The sequence below is a fragment of the Chelonia mydas genome, chromosome 11 (assembly GCF_015237465.2).
Source record: "Chelonia mydas isolate rCheMyd1 chromosome 11, rCheMyd1.pri.v2, whole genome shotgun sequence".
Taxonomy (NCBI): domain Eukaryota; kingdom Metazoa; phylum Chordata; order Testudines; family Cheloniidae; genus Chelonia; species Chelonia mydas.
The window spans coordinates 68,302,954-68,324,900 of NC_051251.2; the positions used below are offsets into that span (position 1 = coordinate 68,302,954).

General features: G+C 45.9%; 1 protein-coding gene across 4 annotated transcripts in view; it reads right to left on the reverse strand.

Annotated features, from left to right (window-relative positions):
* The window catches only part of RAMP1 (receptor activity modifying protein 1), a 120,502-nt gene that overhangs the window by 54,513 nt on the left and 44,042 nt on the right, over positions 1 to 21,947 (reverse strand). For all 4 annotated transcript variants that reach the window (XM_043524948.1, XM_037912975.2, XM_037912973.2 and 1 more), the window contains one exon: positions 14,991 to 15,129. In XM_043524948.1, coding sequence (XP_043380883.1) covers positions 14,991 to 15,129 — 139 coding nt within the window. The remainder of the gene's footprint in view (positions 1 to 14,990; positions 15,130 to 21,947) is intronic.

The window sequence follows — 21,947 nt, forward strand, 5'->3', positions numbered from 1 at the left end:
TGGGGCTTCCCAGTGGAAATGGTCCCACAAAAGGAAATGAAGAATTAATCTTTCTTCTGCTAGTAGCTGCTCAGCTATTGGTAGCCTCTCATTGGAGCAAGAAAAAATAGCCCAACCCTAGAGGAACGGTTTTTAAAAAAAAAACAGGGGGAGCGGGGGAAGTCGTGGAAAAATTAACACACCAATTACACAACCAGCAAAATGGACAGACAGATACTTAGATATTTGGTTACCTTTTTCAATACTCAAAGTACATTTGCCTGCAAAAAATTTAAAAAATAAATTAAAAAACCATCCCACCACCACCAAAACAAAACAACACACATTTTTTTTTTCAATATTAACATTTGCTAAACATGCCTGGCCAGTTACACATGTGTATGCAGAGATGTTACTCAAATTATTAAAATCATTAGAAATTACATGGGTGTTGTAATGATGTTCACGCTGAGATATGGTAACATGATGAAACAAAGATCTGATGACTAGATTCCTGTATAATGTCTCTTTAAACAAAAGCTATCTACTGTAATAATTGTTTTGATTCTGATAGTTACATGGCAAGGATCTGTAAACTTGTTAAAAACTTCCTAAATAAATAAATTAAAAAAGAAGAAAAGAAAAATGGCTTTTTAAATACAAAAAATTGCTTTTGCAAAGCAATTTCCTTTTTTTTTTTTTTTCAAATTTTCTGATTGGACAACTTTTTTTTAAATCAAAATCTTTACATTTCCTCCACTTCTATGTCCCCTTTTTTTCCATTTTCCCACCAAAAAAGGTCTGAGGGGGGTAAAAAGAGGAGGGGAAAACAAAGTGGTTTTGAAAGGCAAAACATTTTCATCATTGAGGATGATAGGACGGGTATTATATTTTTTAAAATGAAGTTTTTGTATAAGATTATCAACACATACCTACCATTTTTCAACCCGCTCTGTGCTATTGAGGATAGCAAGATCTTCCTTTCTTTCCTTTGCTTTGTTTTCCAAAAAATACTCTACATTAATACAACACAAAGTTCTTGTGATGGGGAAAGTGCATGTGGACCCCCACGGGAAAGACGACCTAACAGCTGATTCTGTTTTTCCTTGTTGTTTTCCTCTATTAACTTTACTGAGGAGAAACTTCCCTTTTCCTCCAGTATAGTCACTGGTTACAATAGGATTTTTCCCTCCTTCTGCCTCATCAATACAGATCAATAAAAGCCAGGCTAGCATGCGCTTAGACTGCAAGCAATAGGTCTGGAAAGCACACTGAAAAAGAAATACCGAGATGCCAAGCTTCAAGTACTATAGCCAGAGTATTTAATGCAATATGTCCAGGGGGCTAATAAGACAGATCTTCTCCACCCCACCCACTGCTATTGGCAACATTACAACCACTGAAGTCAGCGTGCTTTGGAGGACAATCCTGAAAACCCCTCCTCTAGAAATGGTACATCCTGAAATAACAGGATATAAGAAAAAAGCCTACATTTTCCTTTCTGGGTCAGCTTTATCCACCAGTGATGTCAGGGGGTGGGTGGTTCTGGCTCTCCTCACATCTGTGGAGCATTCGATTCTCAGCCTTGGGTGAGGAGGCACAAGTCAGCTGCCATTCCTGCCTCTGGACCTTCTCAGATGTCAGAAGTATCCTATAAATTAGTGGGCCAGTTCCCACAGTGCTTGTTATCAAGCACCCCCAGAAGTGGACCAAGAGGTTCTGGGGTTCAGTTGAAAGGCACTAGATAGGACACTGAGCAAAGGGCTCAGAAATCCTGGATTATGTTCCTGGCTCTGCCACAGGCCTGCTGGGTGACCTTGGGCAAGTCACTTAATCACACTATGCCTCGGTTTCCCTTTCCTAGCCTTTGACTGTCTTGCTTATTTAGACAGCAAGCTCTTAAAGGCAGGGACTGTCTCTTACCACCATTTGCACAATGCCTAATGCAACAGGGCCCTGGTCTCAGGTGCCATTGCAATACAAATAATAAATAAAAATACATTCTAAGTGGTAATATGGGAGCACTATATGGTTATATGCCCGGGTGTTGGGGAGAAAGGTGGAAAATGTGTCCATTAGAGATTTAACATGGGTATAAGAAAGTATTAGGAACTAGGTTCCCACCACCACTTGCTAGTCTTTGGATATTTACCAAAACCAGCTTGTCTGCAACATTGTGGTACTACGCAATTTTACTGATCACAAAGGGAAAGAAATAAAACAAAGTAGGTCTTGGGTTATTTATTGTAAAGTCAGGACAGTGTGTTCTACAGACTTAATGTTCTTCCTCTTATCGCTGATTTATTTCAACCTGAATTAAAGATGCTTATTTTATTATTATCCAAAGAACATGGCAGGATGTTCCAGGGAGAAACAGACTGCATCTCTGTTTCCAATATTTTATAAATTGGAATTGAATTACTGACATTGATTACAAACAGAGGGCTCAGCAGAAAACTGCAATGTAATATACAAGATGTTCTAATCATTTCTTCCAATTACCAAGAAACATGAATCAGTAGAAAAAATGCATCTTAAATATCATTTAAAAAATAAACAGTAAAAAGCCATCAAGTCTAGTGACCGGGTCTGAGAGATAGCTTAGCATCTCTAAACATTAAAAATGAATGAGACAAGTTGTTGTCAGGAATTATTTTGTTGTTATATTCTCAGTCTCAAACTACAAGATTTCATTCCTAGAAACATCAGTAAAATGGCAGCCCTCACTAAAAGACAGCGGCACCAACCATGGTGGTATTGGAGCAGAAACAGGTATTTCTAAAAACCTTTTTGAAACTTAATTTTCAATGGGCAAAATCCTCAGTGGGGCCAGGATTTCACCCATATTCTTATTCAGAAAATATTTCTGCTGATATGACAACTAATCAGCGCAGAGCTCCTTTAAACAAGCAATTGTGACAGTTAAGATGAAGGAACAAGGTGTTTCAGTTGCCTTCAAAGTAGTCATAAGGTGATAGTGTGCCTGAAGTCCTAGGCAATGATAAGAGGACATGTTTCTTCATAAATATATTATCACCCTATCTAGGGTGACCAGATGTCCCGATTTTATAGGAACAGTCCCGATTTTTGGGTCTTTTTCTTTTATAGGGTCCTATTGCCCCTCCACCCCTTGTCCCGATTTTTCACACTTCCTGTCTGGTCACCCTAACCCTATCAAAAATTACTGAGATACTGGAATGCCCATAAAACTGTAATTCAAAAGGTCACAGGTTATTTTGTTTTTTTAAAATGGTCACTGACTAACCAAATAAGCCTCCTTGACAGAATGTACTGATTTCCCTCCAATGCAGAGTCTTAAAAATTTGCCAGTAAACATAAGGCAAAACACATCCTATTCAGTCCAGTTAGGCATCAAAAAGCCAGACTTGTTACTTGACAATAACACTTCAAGAGCAAAAAAAGAGGGTTTTTTATTCTCCAATATAGCAAAGTATTCTACTGGTGTGAACAGAATTTATTGGCCTACTCCAACCGTCACTGAGTCAATGGGAGACTCCACAATGATTTCAGTGGGAGTTGGATTAGATACTCCGTGAATAGCAAGGAAATAGGCCCGTTCTCCTCCTGCATGACATCTCTGCAGCACTGCATATTCTCAGTCATCATCTGCTCCTCTCTTGCATTGGTATCCCATGGAACACAAGAGTCTACTTCAAGGCTGTTGTCTTGATTTTCAAAGCTCTGCACAGGATAGGCCCTACCCACCTGTAAGTCAGTCATGTTAGGGAGAGATGGTCCTTTCAACAACAGACCTGCTCCAAACAAGTGTGGTCAACAATGACGGGGAGACAGGGGGGTGCAGGAGACAGGAGAAAAGCCAAGAACAAGAACTCAGTGGGGCCACTGGATGATCGAGGTGCTGAAGGAGCACTCAAAGAAGATAAGGCCATTGAGGAGAAGCTAAATGAATTCTTTGCTTTCGTTTTCACTGCAGAACATGTGAGGGAGATTCCCACATCTGAACCCTTCTTTTTAGGTGACAAATCATAGAAGTGTAGGACTGGAAGAGACCTCGATAAGTCAACTACTCCAGTTCCCTGCACTCAAGGCAGAATTATGTAATAACTAGACCATTCCTGACAGGAGTTTGTCTAATCGGTTCTTAAAAACTTCCAATGATGGAGATTCCACAACCTCCCTATGCAATTTGTTCCAATGCTTAACTACCCTGACAGTTAGGAAGTTTTTCCTAATGTCTAACTTAAATCTCTCTTGCTGCGATTTAAGCCCATTGCTTCTTGTCCTAACTTCCGAGGTTAAATGAGAACATTTTTCTCCCTCCTTCTTGTAACAAGTTTTTATGCACTTGAAAACTATTATGTCCCCCCTCAGTCTTCTCTTCTCCAGACTAAACAAACCCAATTTTTTCAATCTTTCCTCAGAAGTCATTTTTCTAGAACTTTAATCATTTTTGTTGCTCTTCTCTGGACTTTCTCCAATTTGTGCACATCCTTCCTGACATGTGGCGCCCAGATCGTGACACGACACTCCAGTTGAGGCCTTATCAGTGCAGAGTAGAATGGAAAAACGACTTCTTATGCCTTGCTTACAAAAATGACACTCACTTTTTTTTCAAGTGTTACACTGTTGACTCATATTTAGCTTGTGATTCACTACCACCCCCAGATCCCTACCCACAGTACTTGTTCCGAGGCGTCATTTCCCATTTTGTATGTGTGCAGCTGATTGTTCCATCCTAAATGGAGTACTTTGCATTTGTCCTTATTAATTTTATCCTATTTTCTAGTCTGTCAAAATCATTTTGAATTCTAATCCTACTCTCCAAAGCACTTTCAACCCCTCCTAGCTTGGCATCTTCCGCAAATATTATTAATATACTCTCTATGCCATTATCTAAATCATTGATGAAGATATTGAACAGAACTGGACCCAGTATTAATCCCTGTGGGACCCCACTCAATATGCCCTTTCAGCTTGACTGTGAACCACTGATACCTATTCTCTGGGAATGGTTTTCCAACCAGTTACACACTCACCTTATAGTAGCTCCATTTAGGCTATATTTCCCTAGTTTGTTTATGAGGAGGTCATGTGAGACAGTATCAAAAGCTTTAAAGTCAAGATATACCACATCTACTGCTTCCCCCCTATCTACAAGGCTTGTTACCCTGTCAAAGAAAGCTATTAAGCAGGTTTGACATGATTTGTTCTTGACAAATCCATGTGGACTGTTACTTATCACCTTACTATCTTCTAGGTGTTGGCAAATTGATGGCTTCATTAGTTGCTCCATTATCTTTCTAGGTACTGAAGTTAAGCTGATCGCTCTGTAATTCCCCTGGTTGTCCTTATTCCCTTCTTTTTACAGATTGACACTATATTTGCCCCCTTCTAGTCCTCTGGAATCTCTCCTGTCTTCCATGAGTTTTTGAAGATAAATCGCTAATGGCTCAGATATCGCCTCAGTCAGCTCCTTGAGTATTCCAGGGTGGATTTCATCAGGCCTTGCGGACTTAAAAGTTACTTAGACAAATCAGATGTCTTCAACTTGTTCTTTCCTATTTTAGCCTCATATCCTACCTCATTTTCACTGGCATTCACTATGTTAGACATCCGATTGCTACTAACCTTTCTGGTGAAAATTGAAACAAAAAAGTCATTGAGCTCTTCTTCCATTTCCACATTTTCTGTTATTGTCTTTTCCCCCTCAGTGAGTAATGGGCCTACCCTGTCATTGGTCTTCCTCTTGCTTTTCATGTATTTATATGTTATCCTTTATGTTTCTAGCTAGATTGATCTCATTTTGTGCCTTGGCCTTTCTAAGTTTGCTCTTACATGCTTCTGTTGTTTTTTATATTCATCCTTCATAATTTGACCTGGTTTCCACTTTTTCTTGGACCCTTTTTTGAGTTTCAGACCATTGAAAATCTCCTCGTTAAGCCAGGGTGATCTCTTGCCATACTTGCTGTCTTTTCTATGGAGTGGGATAGTTTGCTCTTGTGCCCTGAATAATGTCTCTTTGAAAAATTGCCAACTCTCTTAAACTGCTTTTCTCTTTAGACTTGCTTCCCATGGGATCTTACCTACCAAATCCTGAGTTTGCAAACGTCTGCCTTCTTGAAATCCATTATCTTTCTTCTGCTGTTTTCCCGCCTATCATTCCATGATCACTTTCACCCAAACTGCCTTTCACTTTCAAATTCTCAACCAGTGCCTTCCTATTTGTCAAAATCAAATCTAGAACAGTTGCTTTCTCCACCTTCTGAAATAAAAAATACTCTCCAACATAGGTGCCAACTTCCCCTCTTTCACGTGGGTCCTCAAACCTGCCCCCCCGCCCCTGGCTCCGCCCCAACTTCACCCCTTCCATGAGGCCCTGCCCCTTCCATACCCCCATTCCAACCCCTGTTTGGTGGCAGCTGGCCGGGAAACGATGGGAGGTAGGCGGAGGAGCCGGGGTGCGGAGGAGGTGGGGCAGGGGGGGATGGGAACTTGACTGCCAGCCCTGGAGCAACCACCGAGTTGGCACCTATGGTCTCCAATACATTCCAAGAACTTGTTGGATAATCTGCACCCTGCTGTGTTATTTTCCCAACAGATGTCTGCATAGTTGAAGTCTCCCATCACCACTAAGTCCTGTGCTTTGGATGACTGTTAGTTGTTAAGAAAAAAATCTCATCCACCTCTTCTTCCGGGCTAGGTGGTCTACAGTAGGCCCTTACCATGACATCGCCCTTGTTTTTTACCCCTTTTACCTTTACCCAAAGACTTTCAACAAGTCTGTCTCCTATTTCCATCTCAACGTCAGTGAAAGTGTGTACATCTTTGATACACAAGGCAACACCTCCTCCTTTTCTAACCTGACTGAGGTGCCAGAAGAGGAAGTTTTGGAACAAACTGATAAATTAAACAGTATTATGTCACCAGGACCAGATAGTATTCACTCAAGAGTTCTGAAGGAACTCAATTATGAAAATACAGAACTACTAAGTGTTCTATGCAACCTATCACTTAAGTCAGCTTCTGTACCAGATGACTGGAGAATAGCTCATGGGACACCAATTTTTTTTTAAAAGGTTCCAGAGTTGATCCCGGCAATTTCAGGCCAGTAGCCTAACTTCAGTACCAAGCAAACTGGTTGAAACTATAGTAAAAAACAGAATTATCAGACACATAGATGAACACGATTTGTTGGGGAAGTGATCAACATAGCTTTTGTAAAGGAAAATCATGCCTCACTAATATATTAGAATTTTTAAGGGGGGTCAACAAACTTGTGGACAAGGGTGATCCAGTGGGTGTGGTGTACTTGGACTTTCAGAAAGCCTTTGACAAGGTCCCTCACCAAAGGCTCGTAAGCAAAGTAAGTGTCATGGGATAAAAGGGAAGTTCCTCTTACAAATCAGTCACTGGTTAAAAGACAGGAAACAAAGGGCAGGAATAAATGGTCAGGTTTCAGAATGGAGAGAGGTAATTAGTGGTGTCCCTCAGGGATCTGTACTGGGATTGGTATGTTCAACATATTCACAAGGGATCTGGAAAAAGGGGTAAACAGTGAAGTGGCAAAAGTCACAGACAAAACAAAATTACTCAAGATAGTGAAATCCAAAGCAGACTGTAAAGAGTTACAAACGATTCTCAGAAAAACTGGGTGACTGGGCAATAAAATGAGAGATGAAATTCAATACTGATAAATGCAAAGTAATGCACAATAGAAAACATAATCCCATAATTCCAAAACGATGGGATCTAAATTAGCCATTACTATTCGAGAGAGAGAGAGAGAGAGAGAGAGAGAGAGAGATCTTGGAGTCATTGTGGGTAGTTCTCTGAAAACATCCGATCAATATGCAGCAGCAGTCAAAAAAGCTAACCCAGTGTGAAGAACCATTAGGAAAGGGATATATAATAAGACAGAAAATATCATAATGCCACTATGATACGCCCATACCTTGAATATTGCATATAACTGTGATTGCCCCATCTCAAAAAAGACACATTGGATTTGGAAAAGGTACAGAGAAGGGCAACAAAAGTGATTAAGGGGATGGAACAACTTTCTTCTGAAGAGAAATTAATAAGACTGGGACTTTTCAGCTTGAAAAAGAGACAACAAAAGGGAGACATGACAGAGGTCTATAAAATCATGACTGGTGTGGAAAAAGTAAATAAGCAAGTGTGATTTACTCCTTCTCATAATAATTTAATTGGGTGACCCCTAATTATTGTGTCAGGCAGCAGGTTTAAAACAAACAAAAGGAAGTATTTCTTCACACAATGCACAGTCACATCTGGAACTTGTTGGCAGGGGATGTTGTGACTATGACAGGGTTCAAAAAAGAACTAGGTAAGTTCATGGAGGATAGGTCTATCAATGGCTATTAGCCAGAATGGGCACGGATGCAACCCCATGCTCTGGGTGTCCTAGCCTCTGACAGCCAGAAGCTGGGAGTGGATGATAGGGGATGAATAAAACGGTTACTCACCTTTTTGTAACTGTTGTTCATCGAGATGTGTTGCTCATATCTATTCCAGTTAGGTGTGGGCGCGCCCATGCCACGTGCACGGATGTCGGAAACTTTTTCCCTAGCAGCTACCCGTCGGGCTGGCTGTGGAGCCCCCTGGAGTGGCACCGATATGGTGTTCTATACATGACCCTGCCAGCCCGACCCCCCTTCAGTTCCTTCTTGCCAGCTACTCCAACAGAAGGGAAGGTGGGGGGGAATGGAATAGATATGAGCAACACATCTCGAAGAACAACAATTACAAAAAGGTGAGTAACCGTTTTTTCTTCTTCAAGTGTTTGCTCATATCAATTCCAGTTAGGTGACTCCCAAGCCTTACCTCGGAGGTGGGGTCGGAGTCAAGTAATTGCAGACTGGAGAATCGCCCTGCCGAAGGCCACATCATCGTGCGATTGGTGGACAATGGCGTAGTGCAACGTGAAGGTGTGCACCAAAGCCCATGCGGCAGCCCTGCAGATTTCCTGGAGAGGTACATGTGCCGGGAAGGTTGCTGACGAGGTCTGAGCCCTCGTGGAATGAGCCGTGACAACAGGTGGAGAGACCTTCACTAAGTCATAACGAGTACGAATACACGTCGTGATCCAGGAGGACATCCACTGGGAAGAGACCAGCAAACCTTTCATCCGCTCCACTAGAGAGACAAACAACTGGGTTGTTTTCCGGAACGGCTTCGTTCGGTCTATGTAGAAGGCGAGCGCCCTTCTAATGTCCAGCGAATGCAGCTGCTGCTCACAGAGGATGGCGTACGGCTTTGGAAAGAAAACCGGCAGGAAAGTATCCTGGCTAACATGGAAGCAGGACACGACTTTTGGTAGGAAGGCCGGGTGAGGCCAAAGCTGCACCTTGTCCTTATGAAAGATGGTATTGGGGGGGGATCACATGTGAGGGCTCGTAGTTCAGAAACGCATCGTGCTGACGTGATGGCCACTAGGAAGGCAACCTTCCAGAAGAGGTAGAGGAGAGAGCATGAAGCTAGCGGCTCAAAGGGAGGACCCATGAGACAAGATAGGACTAAACTGAGGTGCCAGGCAGGGACAGGGGGCTTCAGCGGGGGATGGATCTATTCTAGTCCTTTTAGGAAATGTCCCACGATAGGGTGTGCAAACATGAGCACCTGGAAATGCCCAGGGGAAATGCCTAAATAGCCACGAGGTGAACCTTAAGAGAACCAAATGCCAGGCGCTGATCTTTCAGGTCCACCAAATAGTCCAGGATGCACGGGATTGAAGCCTGGAGTGGGAGTACCTGCCGTTGGGCACACCAGATAGAAAACCTTTTCCACTTTGCTTTGTAAGTGGTTCTGGTAGAAGGCTTGTGGCTTTCCAGGAGCACCTGCCTCACCGGGTCCGAACAGGAGAGCTCTTCTTGGTTCAACCATGGATCCTCCAGGCCATGAGGTGAAGTGACTGAAGGTCAGGGTGGAGAAGGCGACCGAGATTCTGTGAGATGAGGTCAGAAGTGAGAGGTAGGCGAATTGGTGACCGGATCGATAGGTCCATGAGGGTGGGGTACCAGCACTGGTGAGGCCAAGCTGGGGCCACCAGGATGACGTCCGCCTTGTCCCTTCAGACCTTGAGAAGCACCTTGTGGATAAGAGGAAATGGTGATAAGGCGTAGTGGTTGACCAGACCATGGGATCAGGAAGGTGTCCACAAATGAGCCCGGAAAGAGCAAAAGGTTGGGCACTTCCTGTTGGCCCATGTGGCGAACAGGTCAATTCGGGGAAACTCCCAGCTGCGGAAGATGGAATGGATGACGTCCGGCCGAATCAAACATTCGTGTGTGACGAACTGCCTGCTCAAGCTGTCTGCCAGTACGTTCTGAATGCCCGGCAGGTATGAGGCTTGGAGAAGGATGGAGTGGGCTAAACAAAATTCCCATAGGAGGAGAGCTTCCTGGCAGAGAGAAGATGACCGGGCTCCGCCTTGCTTGTTTATGTAAAACATGGCCGTGGTATTGTCCATCAGTACCGCTACACAGTGGCCCTGCAAGCGGGACAGGAACACCTGGCATGCGAGGTAGATTGCCCTGAGCTCTGATGTTGATATGCAGAGCCAGATCCTCTACTTGCCATAGGCCCTGAGTCGTCATGCTCCCAAGATGTGCTCCCCAGCCGAGCACCAACACATCCATTACCAATGTCAGAGTGGGCTGGGAGGCAGGGGGGTGGAATGGTACCCCGGTGCTTACCATGCGGGGGTCCAGCCACCATGTAGGGAATCGAGGGTATGTCTCGGAACGGTAAGCACCATGTCCAGACTGTCACGATCCGGATGATACACGGATGCAAGCCATGCCTGCAGGGGCCTGAGCCGCAACCTGGCATGCTGTGGCACGTAGGTGCAGGACGCCATGTGGCCCAGCAGCTTGAGGCACTGTCTCACCACAGTGGTGGGAAAATTGCAAAGGCCAGTGATTACATGTGCAAGGGCTAGACGATGGGCCTCTGGGAGGAACTCTCTCGCCTGATTTGCATCCAGGACTCCCCCAGTGAACTCTATTGTTCATGTTGGGGTGAGAACAGACTTGTTGACATTCAGAATAATGCCTAAGCAGTCGAACATGAACTGATAAAGCATCCTGTCTACTACAAAATGGAGAAAACGTCTGTGAAACGGGTTGATTGAAACATGAAAATAAGCGTCCTTCATATCGAGGGCGGGGTACCAGTCTCCCAAATCCAGGGAGGGGATGATTGTGCTCAAGGAGACCATGCGGAACTTTGGGTTGACGATGTGCTTGTTGAGTTCCCTTATGTCCAGTATGGGCCGTAGAACCCCTTTGCCTTGGGAACGAGGAAGTAGCGTGAGTGGAAACCCTTGCCTCTGAGCTCCCGAGGTACCTCCTCCACTGCTCCTAGAGGGAGGATGGACTGGATCTCCTGGACCAGGAGTTGCTCGTGAGAGGGGTCCCTGAAGAGGGATGGGCAAGGGGGGTGGGAGGGCGGGAAGGAGCAGAAGTGGATAGAATAGCCAGCCTCTACTGTGCGGAGGACCCACTGGTCCAATTTAATAAGGGACCACGCACGGTAGAAGCGGGATACACGGTTCAGGAAGGGAGGATAACTGGCCGGGATATGGACTGGTAATCCCTCCTCGTGTGCATCTTCAAGATGGGCGCTTAGGGCCCAGAGGGGGCTTGGACTGTCCCTGGCCCTGACCAGAGGGAGGACGCGATGGTCTGCGCCTGATGTATGTCCTCCTCCTGCGGGAGAAGTCCTGCCTGGACCTAGCAGGGAAAGACAGCTGCTGGGTGGGCTGGGGCTTAAACGGCTTTCTTTGAGTCGCCGGGCTATGCATGCCTAGAGACTTAATTAATTGTGTTCCTTGAATCTTTCAGGCTATGCAACCTAGAGTTGGTCTGTTCAGCGAAGAGCCCCTGACCGTCAAACGGAAGGTCTTGGATGTTTGCTGAACTTTCAGCGGGAGACCTGAGGACTGAAGCCAGGCGTTACGCCGCATGGCGATACCAGTGTACATGCCGCCACGTCTGTAGCATCCAGGGAGCCTTGAAGAGCAGTCCGGGCCACTAGTCTGCCCTCCTCAGCAATGGCTCCCAGCTCCTGCCAAGAATCAGATGGGAGGAGCTCCTTGAACTTTTGAATAGCAGACTATGAATTATAGCTGTATCTGCTAAGGATCATGAGCTGATTAGCGATCCGTAGGGAGAGGCCACTGGTAGAATAAACCTTTCTCCCAAAGAGGTCCAGACATTTCACATCCCTTGATTTAGGGGCAGGCCCCTGCTGACCCCGTCTTTCTTTTTCATTTACCGCATCCACCACCAGGGAGCATGGGGGGGGGGAAGGGAAATGGATAAAGAGGTATCCGTACCCCTTAGTGAGGACAAAGTACTTTCTTTCGGCCCCTTTGGCTATGGGGGGAATGGAGGCCGGAGTTTGCCAGATTGTTTTGGCATTTGACTGAATTGACTTTATAAAGGGCAGTTGCACCCTAGAGGGCCCTTCTGGTGTCAGAACGTCCACCATGGGGTCCTCTTCTTCTACAACCTCTTCCACCTGGAGATTCACGTTTAAGGCCACTCGCCGTAGGAGTTCCTGCAGGGCCCAGTAGTCCATGGGTTAGGGGCCGGATGCGGATGTACCCACCACTGCCTCATCAGGAGAAGACGAGGAGGAGGTGACCGGCAGAACTGGGTCCAAGACAGCCCCTTGGTCACTGGTTCTGGTTCCTCCTGAGCACCAGGTGTAGCCCCCATTGGGGGTGGGGCCGGATCCAGGGTTTGTGTGGGGTGCAGAGGACGACGACTGATGGGAATACAGGACCCAGAACGAGATGGCGGAGGGATGCCTGGAGGGCGCCCTGGGCTTGGTGGTACGCCCAGGGAGTCCAGAACTGCCACTAGGGTTGCCAGTGGGGCGCTGAAGAGTCCCGTCTGAGACTGCCCGGACCTGATTGGGGAGCCTCCGATGCTCCCGATGCCCTACCCGACCTGGGGGAGGGTGACTGGGAGCGGGACGGCCAAGGAGGGGCGGTACGCTGTGCTGGGAGGGTTCTGTGTCCCCCGACGGGCGGAATGGGTACCGTGCGGAGTGGCGAGATCCAGACGGTGATTGGCAGTGCCATTGTGGAGAGCAGTACCGGGAGATCGATTGGCTCCGAGATGTTGGACTTCGCCTCCGTGGAGAGCGGCCACAGGAGTGCGACCGCGACCGGTGCCGTGCCGGGGAATGGTGCCGTGCCAGAGAGCGGTGCCACGATGGAGAGTGGTTTCGCGAACAGTGTCGCGGAGAGGTGCGGTGCTGCTGCGCGGATCGGTGTCGGGTCGAGCGGTGCCACGGGGTCTCAGACTTTGACCTAGACCTCAAGCAGGACCAGGACCTGTCAGCCGATGACCACCTCGAGTGGGAGCGGCTCCGAGGATCGGGGCTGTGAGACCAGTGCCGCGAGTCGGACCAGCACAGAGCACCAATCCCATCATTCCATGGGCATCCTACTACATTGCCAGCTGCTTTTCAACTGAAGTGTGGGGCGGGGGGAGAAGAATGCGTGTGTGTATGGAGGTGGGGAGACAGACAGTGTGTTTTGGGGGACAGACAGTGCATCAGCATGCTGTCTTGTAAGTTCAAACAGCAGCAGGAAGCAACCAGTCCTGAAGCAGCGGGAGAGGGAAACCCCAACATCAACCCCCGCCTCCGTCCCTGGGCTCTCTCTCTCTCACACACACACACACACACACACACACACACACACACACACCTCTGTGTTCAACATCACAAGCATTCCACATGGATGGTTTGCTCTGTGTCCCGGGGCAGGTCAGCACAGCACGCAAGGGCTGTCAGAAACGGAGCTTTGAAAGGGGCGGGGTGCACGCCTCCAGGGCGGCCGAGTTCAAAACAATGAGCAGAGCGGCCACTTGAGGCATCATGGGACCGCTCCGGGAGGCCAATTACAGGGCAGCCAGCAATCAAGTGTCCACACTGGCAATAGAGCCCCGGAGCCTCTGCACTGGAAAGCTTATGACTGTCGTCGAGGTGGGTTTTCTGCAGCGCTGCACCCGAGGAGTTTCGGTGCGCGAAGTGGCTTGGCAGCGTGTACGTGTCGGCAGTTTGAGCGCAAAAAGCAGCTTTGCTGCGCAGAAACTTGCCAGTGTAGACAAGCCCTAAGTGTAAAACCCACCTCTTTGGCCAAGCCTCCAAGCAATAGCTCAAACACACTCCAGACACCATCCATTTTACTCTATTTTAAAATAAATCAGCATCTTCAGGCCTATTCCCTACTGGCAGAAAGGAGAGCGAGAGAGAGAGACAGACAGACCGACCAACGTAATTGTCAATACACTTATTCCTGGAAGTTACTCAGTGATAGGCAGCAAAGTAAGAACATAAGAATGGCCCTACTGGGTCAGACCAAAGGTCCATCTAGCCCAGTATCCTGTCTTCCAGTGCCAGATGCCCCAGAGGGAACGAACAGACCAGGTCATCATCAAGTGATCCATGCCCTGTGGTTCATTCTCAGCTTCTGGCAAACAGAAATACGTTCAGAAAAGTATGCAAGATATTTCTCTCAAGCAGCGATGGGAAAATAGGCTCCAATATGTAATGCCTTGAAGTGAGTCCCTGGAAACTGAAACAAGTTGCAAGGCAGTGTGGAATACAATCTGTGAACCTAACACAGCGCCCTGCTGCCTCTTGTTCAGAAGCACTGTTCGGAAGGACAACGTGTAATATTATTACGCTACATCAGTTCGCTCACAGCTGCACTGTAATGACCACATCATCTTCCGTAGTGCAGGGGATAAACACTGCCCTGGTCACACTGGACAATGCACGGTGTGATCAGCTTCCCATGGAAGCGTGGTGCTCAGACACTACGGTGATAGGCACTAGTACTAAACCCTAAGCTTGATAGCTTGAAAACAAGACCCTGTGGGTAGCTGAGGCAGGCTGGCAGTTCTTTCGCTGGTCACCAGGTCTCTGGCCAGGACACCCTGCTTTGTTATATCAGAAAGGTCTGGAGACAATAGCACCAAGACACTCACCCTACTGTCTCATCCCAGTCACACCACAGCTTCTGCCCTATCACCTCCATGTCAAATTTAAACTGGTTTAGGCAGTAATCCTGGATCAGCTGGCCATAGTCTGCGTCATGGCACGCGGTGACCACGATAAAGTGATGGGCTGAAAGAGAGAAAAGGAACAAGGTTGGGTTGGCTTTAATGGTCTGATTTATTGGCACTGAAAATATTGTCATCAAATCTTTCCTTCTCCCCACTCCCCAATTACAGCATCCCGGCCCAGATCCTCAAAGGTATTTAGGTACCTAACTCCCTGTCCTCTTCTCCCTCCTCTGGGGTACAAACCACCCCCTGCTTGGCAGTAAGGCCAGGTAGGTCCTGCACTTCCTCAGAGTTTGCCTGCCAACTCCCTTCATTCTTCTGCCAATAGCAATTATAATTCCACTGACATAAGCCAGCTGACTAATATGTCAGGAAGCCTCCCTTCTGCTCTGCGTCCATGTAACTGGAGTATCATTAGCATCCCTGTTCTCAGTAGAATCCTTCCATACCAGATCCCCTGCACAATGCTGCAGCCTCAGAAATGGCCTGTCCAACCTCCCACGCAATCCTCATTAGAAAAGAATGGCAAATACTGCTCTGCCAAGGACTGTACTCGACTCTCCTCTCCAAACATGACAGTTCCAGACGAGGAGCCAGTATCTGGATGACAGGATTCCACTTTTTGTGCATGTTAACCAATTATTGTCCATTAGGAGCTCTCGAGCTGGACACACAAGCTTAGCAGCCATGTGGTCCCCACACGGGAGCCTAGATAGAGAAACAGCTCCCAAGGCCTTGGAAGAATATGGGAAGAACATAGAAATTGACATAGAAAAAGACCAGTACATTTTATCTAGTCCAAAAGCCTTTTTGTAGCCCTGGGCTATTCAAAGAAAGTTATAAATATCTCCCATGAAGCATCCGATAGTGCAATCTTATACCGCAGTGGTTAAGTTTCTTCCTGAGTCCATCCAGGGATGAATTTATGCACTGACACATGAGGATTGATAGCCCTTGCCATTTTTATCCTATCTACTTTATAATAACAGCAGCAGATGCTAGAATAATTCATACCAGTATGTCTCATCTTGTTTAGAACCTTACCACGCTGTTTGCCTCCAGAGCGGCACGCAGTAGGGAGTTCCATAAATCAAGTTCTATAAATCACTCTGATTCTGCATAAGAGTAGTTTTCATTTCCTTGAATCAATGTGAACATGTTGCTTTTCCATGACATTTATGGTGGGGGAGCTGTGTTCAGTATTTGGATTGCAACCCCCAGCTCATGGTGTGTGGCAGGAGCCAGAGAGGCTTGGTTCCAGTTTCCAAAACAGGTCACCCTTTGTTAGTCGGCACATGATGGGAGGGTGAGTTGAACGTGGTGTGCCGACGCACTCGGGGGCCTGGCCTACACTACCGAAAGTTGCCACATTTGAACACGATTGCGAACGACTGAATGAAATGAGACGATGCAAATCATGACTTACAGTCAGTGCAGATCAGGCCAGTTACGACCACGTCAGCTAACAGAGTAAACTCACCAGGGTTAAGGTCTGCAGATATCAGCTCTGATCATGCCCTCCTATACATGATTGCAAAGTCCAGAATAAAGGCTTTCTTTCCAGGACAAATGAGCACTGACCACCTGAAACCCGGCACTAGAATGACTCAGCCCAAACCAGCAACCTACAGCAACACACCACAGTCTACAGCAGCCAAGGGTTTTATTTATGAACATCGGTAACAAGACCCGATCTTTTTTATATTATTCAAATTCTTAAGTACGTACAGTTTTAGGAACAGTTTCAGCAAAAGCATAAGCTTAAGGGGAGAGAGTTGTCCTAGCAATGGAATGCTGATGTCCAGTTCTTCAGTACATGGTGGAGAACACGTGCTATCAATGAAATCAAGCTCGGCTAAGTCAGATGAAACCAGGCTTGGTCAAGTCGCCATGAGAATCACAATGGGAACCTTAAGATGAAGGATACAACTCCTGCCATGGAGTAGATGGAAGCTGTATTCACCTAATTTGACTGGGACACTAGAATTTCCAAATGAGTCTGCTTTATTATATCTTAGGCCTTCTCTAGATTGGAGATTTGCCCCAGTTACAGCCATTGGTGACCAAAGTCTGGTTCTTCCCTTGTTTTGCTGAAGACCTCAGAGAGGTTTGTGATTCAGGTTTAAAACCACTGATTTAGTTTATTATTAAAAATAATGTCTTCTGTATAAATCATAAATAACCAAGTACAAAAAGGAAGAAGACTATTCTTTCCTCCTCTGCAGGTCACCTTTAACAAAATTCTGAAGCTTTTAAATGTCCTGTTTAAAAAGCAGGGGGTGGGGGGGAAGAGATAAATAGGATCTAATCCTGTAGCTCTCACTCAGGCAATAGGTCAGGACCCTTAACCAGCATCAATAAAGTTTCTTACTTCAATGAGATGAATGGGTTGAAGGAGAGGGCAAAGGTCATACCTCCCGAGGTGGGTGGATAAGCACATTGGGAGTTCCTGACTTTGCTTCTGCTGCTCTCTGGCCTGGAAGAGGGGCCGTAGCATGTCTCCGAATACTGGTGCTGGTATTTTTCCAATAGAAAAAAGGACGGAAACGAAGCATGTGGTTAAAAATGCAAATTTAGCAAGGGCAGAGTATGTTGCAAAAATTGCAGAGTGAGACCTGAAAATTGCAAGACCGATGTACAATTGTGTCCTGTCCCCGACATTAAAAAAAAGCCTTTTTTGGGGGGTGGAGAGGTGAGAGGGGATGCTGCTTGGTGCAAGCTAAACTGATAGAAGCCAGGCTTAAATGGATGCAAGAGACTGTCCACACACACAGCTGCACTGCTGTAACTAAATCAGTATAAAAAGGATCCCTTTAATTAAACCACTATAACAGTGCATGGACCAGGCCTGGGAGGTTGGGATGAGAAAATGTGTAGTAATGTTACACAGGGGAGAGAGCTTGGACTCTATGAAAAAAATGAATACAGGCCAGCTGAGCATGACGCTGGCAGACCAGATGCCAGCTCCTGCCAAGGCCCCTAGGCCTCACTGACCACTGACAGATGCATAGCTGGAAACCAGTCTGGCTCACCTGTGTGTTAGTATAGTTAAAATAGGTATTTATAAGGTTTATAAAAATGTGTTTAGTGTTTAGACGTTATGAAATGCTTTTGAGTTGCTGCATGCATTAATCTCGCTTATAATTAGGGCCCTACCAAATTCACTGTCCACTTTGGTCAATTTCACAGTCATAGGATTTTTAAAAAATTAAATTTAATGATTTCAGCTATTTAAATGTGAAATTTCATAATGTTGTAATTGTTGGGGTCCCGACCCAAAAAGGAGTTGTGGGGGGGGGGGGTCACAAGATTATTGTAGGGGGGTTGTGGTACTGCTACCCTTACATCCCAGTTGTGAGCCACTCCAGACAGCTTGACACTGAGCATGCTCAGAAATGATTTACTAATTGATAAATTTCCTTCTCTCAAAACCACCCATCTTGATCTGAGCTGTGGAAGAACTTGTGGACTGCTGTGTCTAACTGTTCCAACAGTATTCCAGCCCAGATGGAACAGGCACGTGAAATCAGCCCACAGATATCCGTTATTCAGTGGCAGATAGCATAAATCGACGCAGCTCTGTGGAGGGTAGTATCATACAGAAGGAAAGATGCAGAGTATTGTGATACAGTGCACACAGGGACTGAGGATGCAGCCAGAGGTGCTGGGTGACCAAAGAGGAAGAAGGCTGTAGAGAGACATAATTGGTGGAGGGAAAGGCTGGGAGCTCAGGTATGAGGAAAGCAGGACTAACACTACCAAAGAAGAATAAAATGGAGTCACAGGTAAGCCAGGTCAGCATAGCTTTAGACAGGACAGGAGAGATAGCTCAGTGGTTTGAGCACTGGCCTGCTAAACCCAGGGTTGTGAGTTCAATCCTTGATGGGGCCATTTAGGGATCTGGGGCAAAAATTGGGGATTGGCCCTGCTTTGAGCAGGGGGTTGGACTAGATGACCTCCTGAGGTCCCGTCCAACCCTGATATTCTCTGATCTGTTGCTGACCTTTTTAAATCTTCACTGGGGTGCTGTGGCTTCTCCGAGAGAGACATTCTGCTGAGATCTCCATGCCTCAGCCTGAATGGGGAGAGGCACATCATGGGAAGTCCAAAGCCATTTTCAGGGTGGCTGCGCAGAATATAATTCTGTCACAGTTTGGAACTGCATGTCTCCAGGCAGGGTGGTGCGGCTGGGCCTGTACACTAACTCCGACAGCCCCACCAGGCAAGGCACTGCTCCGCTCCATGTTCACGTCCAGCAGCTGTGGGTGAACCATCCATTTTTAAATCAAAACAGCCCCTGGGGCTGTCAATTTGCTGCAAACAGGACAGCCATTCACACTGCTGCTGGGCTGAGAGCATTCAAACAACTTCTCGTTCACTTTGACTGAGAACAATTATATATTTACTATGTGCAACCACAAAGCGGCAGGAATCATCTTACCATAGAAATTTGTAAGGACACTCCACTCCAGCTTTGCCAATCAAGAGCAAGGTCTGCTAAACACAGATTTGGTAGCAAACACGGATTTGGCCTTTCCATCAAGAAAGGCAGCATCACGATTGTCAACTTACTATCTTATATTCAACCCCTGCAGCATTTCCAGTGCAGCCGGCCAGCAGTACAAAAAGAACAAAAACACAAACACAGCTCCAGGCTAGATGGAAGAGAAGGGAAGGAGAAAAGAAACAAGATGGGAAGAAAAGTAGTGAGATAAAAGATCTCATAGTCCTGTGCTCTGCTCTGCGAAGAAGAGCAGAACAAGGAGGCTAAAAAATAGTTTGACAAGCAACCAAACTGAAGGAGGAAATGGAAAGAAGCAAAAATACAGGTGAGAGACATGCAAGACATTAAGGAAGAGAAATCAACTTAAAAATGAAGGAAGGGTATCATGAGAGCAATAGAACAAGAATAGAAGGGAAGTAGACGTAAACTAAACATAGACCATGAGGTCAAGGAAAAGAGATCAGCAGTAACCAAAGTAAACCGTAAATGTCTGTCATAGGAAAAGCCAGAGAGAAGGGTAAACTGCACCAGAGCGGACAGCCAAATCATTTCATGACGGATTTGCGTGGATTACTGCAGATGGAGAGGAGTGGCCATCCGGTGGTTTTCCCAAGGGTGTACGCCCTAAAGCCAGCTGTGCTTTGGGGAAAAGGTGGGGAAAGGAAGAATGATAGAAACTTAAAAAAAAGGAGGAGGAGGGAAAGTCAGCAAGCAGCAGAGTGGTGAAAGAGTGAGAGCAAGAAACAAAATCAGCAGAGGGCACCTGCACCTTGTATGCAGGTGTCTACAAGAATATACATCTTGTATTCAACAGGGGGGAGAGCCCATATTTTTGGCTAACAGGTTTTTTTTTTTTAATATAATTAGAAGCAAATCAATTCACGGTGCAAAGAATTCAGCTGTTGGAAGTAGAAGAAATAATAATGCCCTTCTGAGAAAAAAATCCTCCCCCCTTACACTCTCAAGCTTGTGACTAACAACAACACTGAACTCATGCAGTGTCCTGCATCTCAGGATCTCTGCGGGCTTTGCAGACACATTGACCAGGCGAGCAGATTTTGTTATATGATCTATTCTAGATCATCTTCCCCCCACCCTCCCCAAGGATCTGACTTTAGCTGCCGCTAAATTGTAATTCTTAACTATTGCTACATCCCACATGCTTATTGCCAGACCTTGTTTTGGTAACCCTAACATACGGATGCGCTTATTACTAAATATAATGATTATTTTAAAGATGGATTTGTCCTGCTGCTTCTGCAAATTAGCAAGTAATGCAAGCACCAGGCATTTTCAAACATCTCTTTCTTGAGTGGTAACAGCTAATTTAGACCCTATCATTTTATATGAATCGTTGGGATGACGTTTTCTAATATGCATTACTTTGCATTTATCAACACTGAAGGTCATCTGCCATTCTGTTGCTCTGTCATCTAGTTTTGTGAGATCCTTTTGTAGCTCTTTGCAGTCTGCTTGGGACTTAACTATCTTAAGTAGTTTTGTATCATCTGCAAATATTGCCACCTCACTGTTGACCCCCTTTTCCAGGTCATTTATGAATATGTTGAATAGGACTGGGCCCAGTCCAGACCCTTGGGGGACACCACTAGTTACCTCTCTCCATTCTGAAAACTTACCATTTATTCCCATCCTTTGTTTCTGACCTTTTAACCAGTGGGCCCTATGTGTCAAACCACCAGATTTTGTAGGGTCTCCTCCCCATCTTCAATTGCAGATCCCCTGCATCACTTTCTTTATTTCATCTCAGATGTGTCTCTGACGGTGTTTTTATCCTATTTCACTACTGATTAATTTGGGGAATTTATCTTTATAATCCTTTCATTTTATCTGATCCAATGGCCCTGATCTTCAGGTAGGGCTCCTACAAGTTTGAGGGTAGGGGGGAGAACAAGAATAAAGATGAATAGGATGAGCAGAAAACAAAAGGAATTATGGGAAGCAGTACTCATTCATCAAGGAAAACCAAATGAGGATTTAACCAAGCTCAGAATTATTTAAGTGTTCATAGATTTTAAAGCCAGAAGGACCGGTTAGGATCTTGCCTGACCTCCTGCATAACATGGGCTGTAAAACCTCCTGAATCAAGCCCATACCCTCTGGGTGAGTTAGAGCATCTCTTTTGGCAAGATATCCAGGCTTTATTTAAAAACGTTTACCTTAAATTCATCCCCAGCCCCCTTTTCAAATTAGACCAGTTGAACACTGCCCTGCACTGTTGACATGACGAAACAGCATTCAAGAACTAAGGGTAGCTTTCCAGCCACGTGCCGCTTCATAGCCCCTATTCAGCACAAAGCCTAAGCAGGTGCTTACGCCCTGCTGAATTAAAAATGAAGGCGGTGTTTAAGAACTGT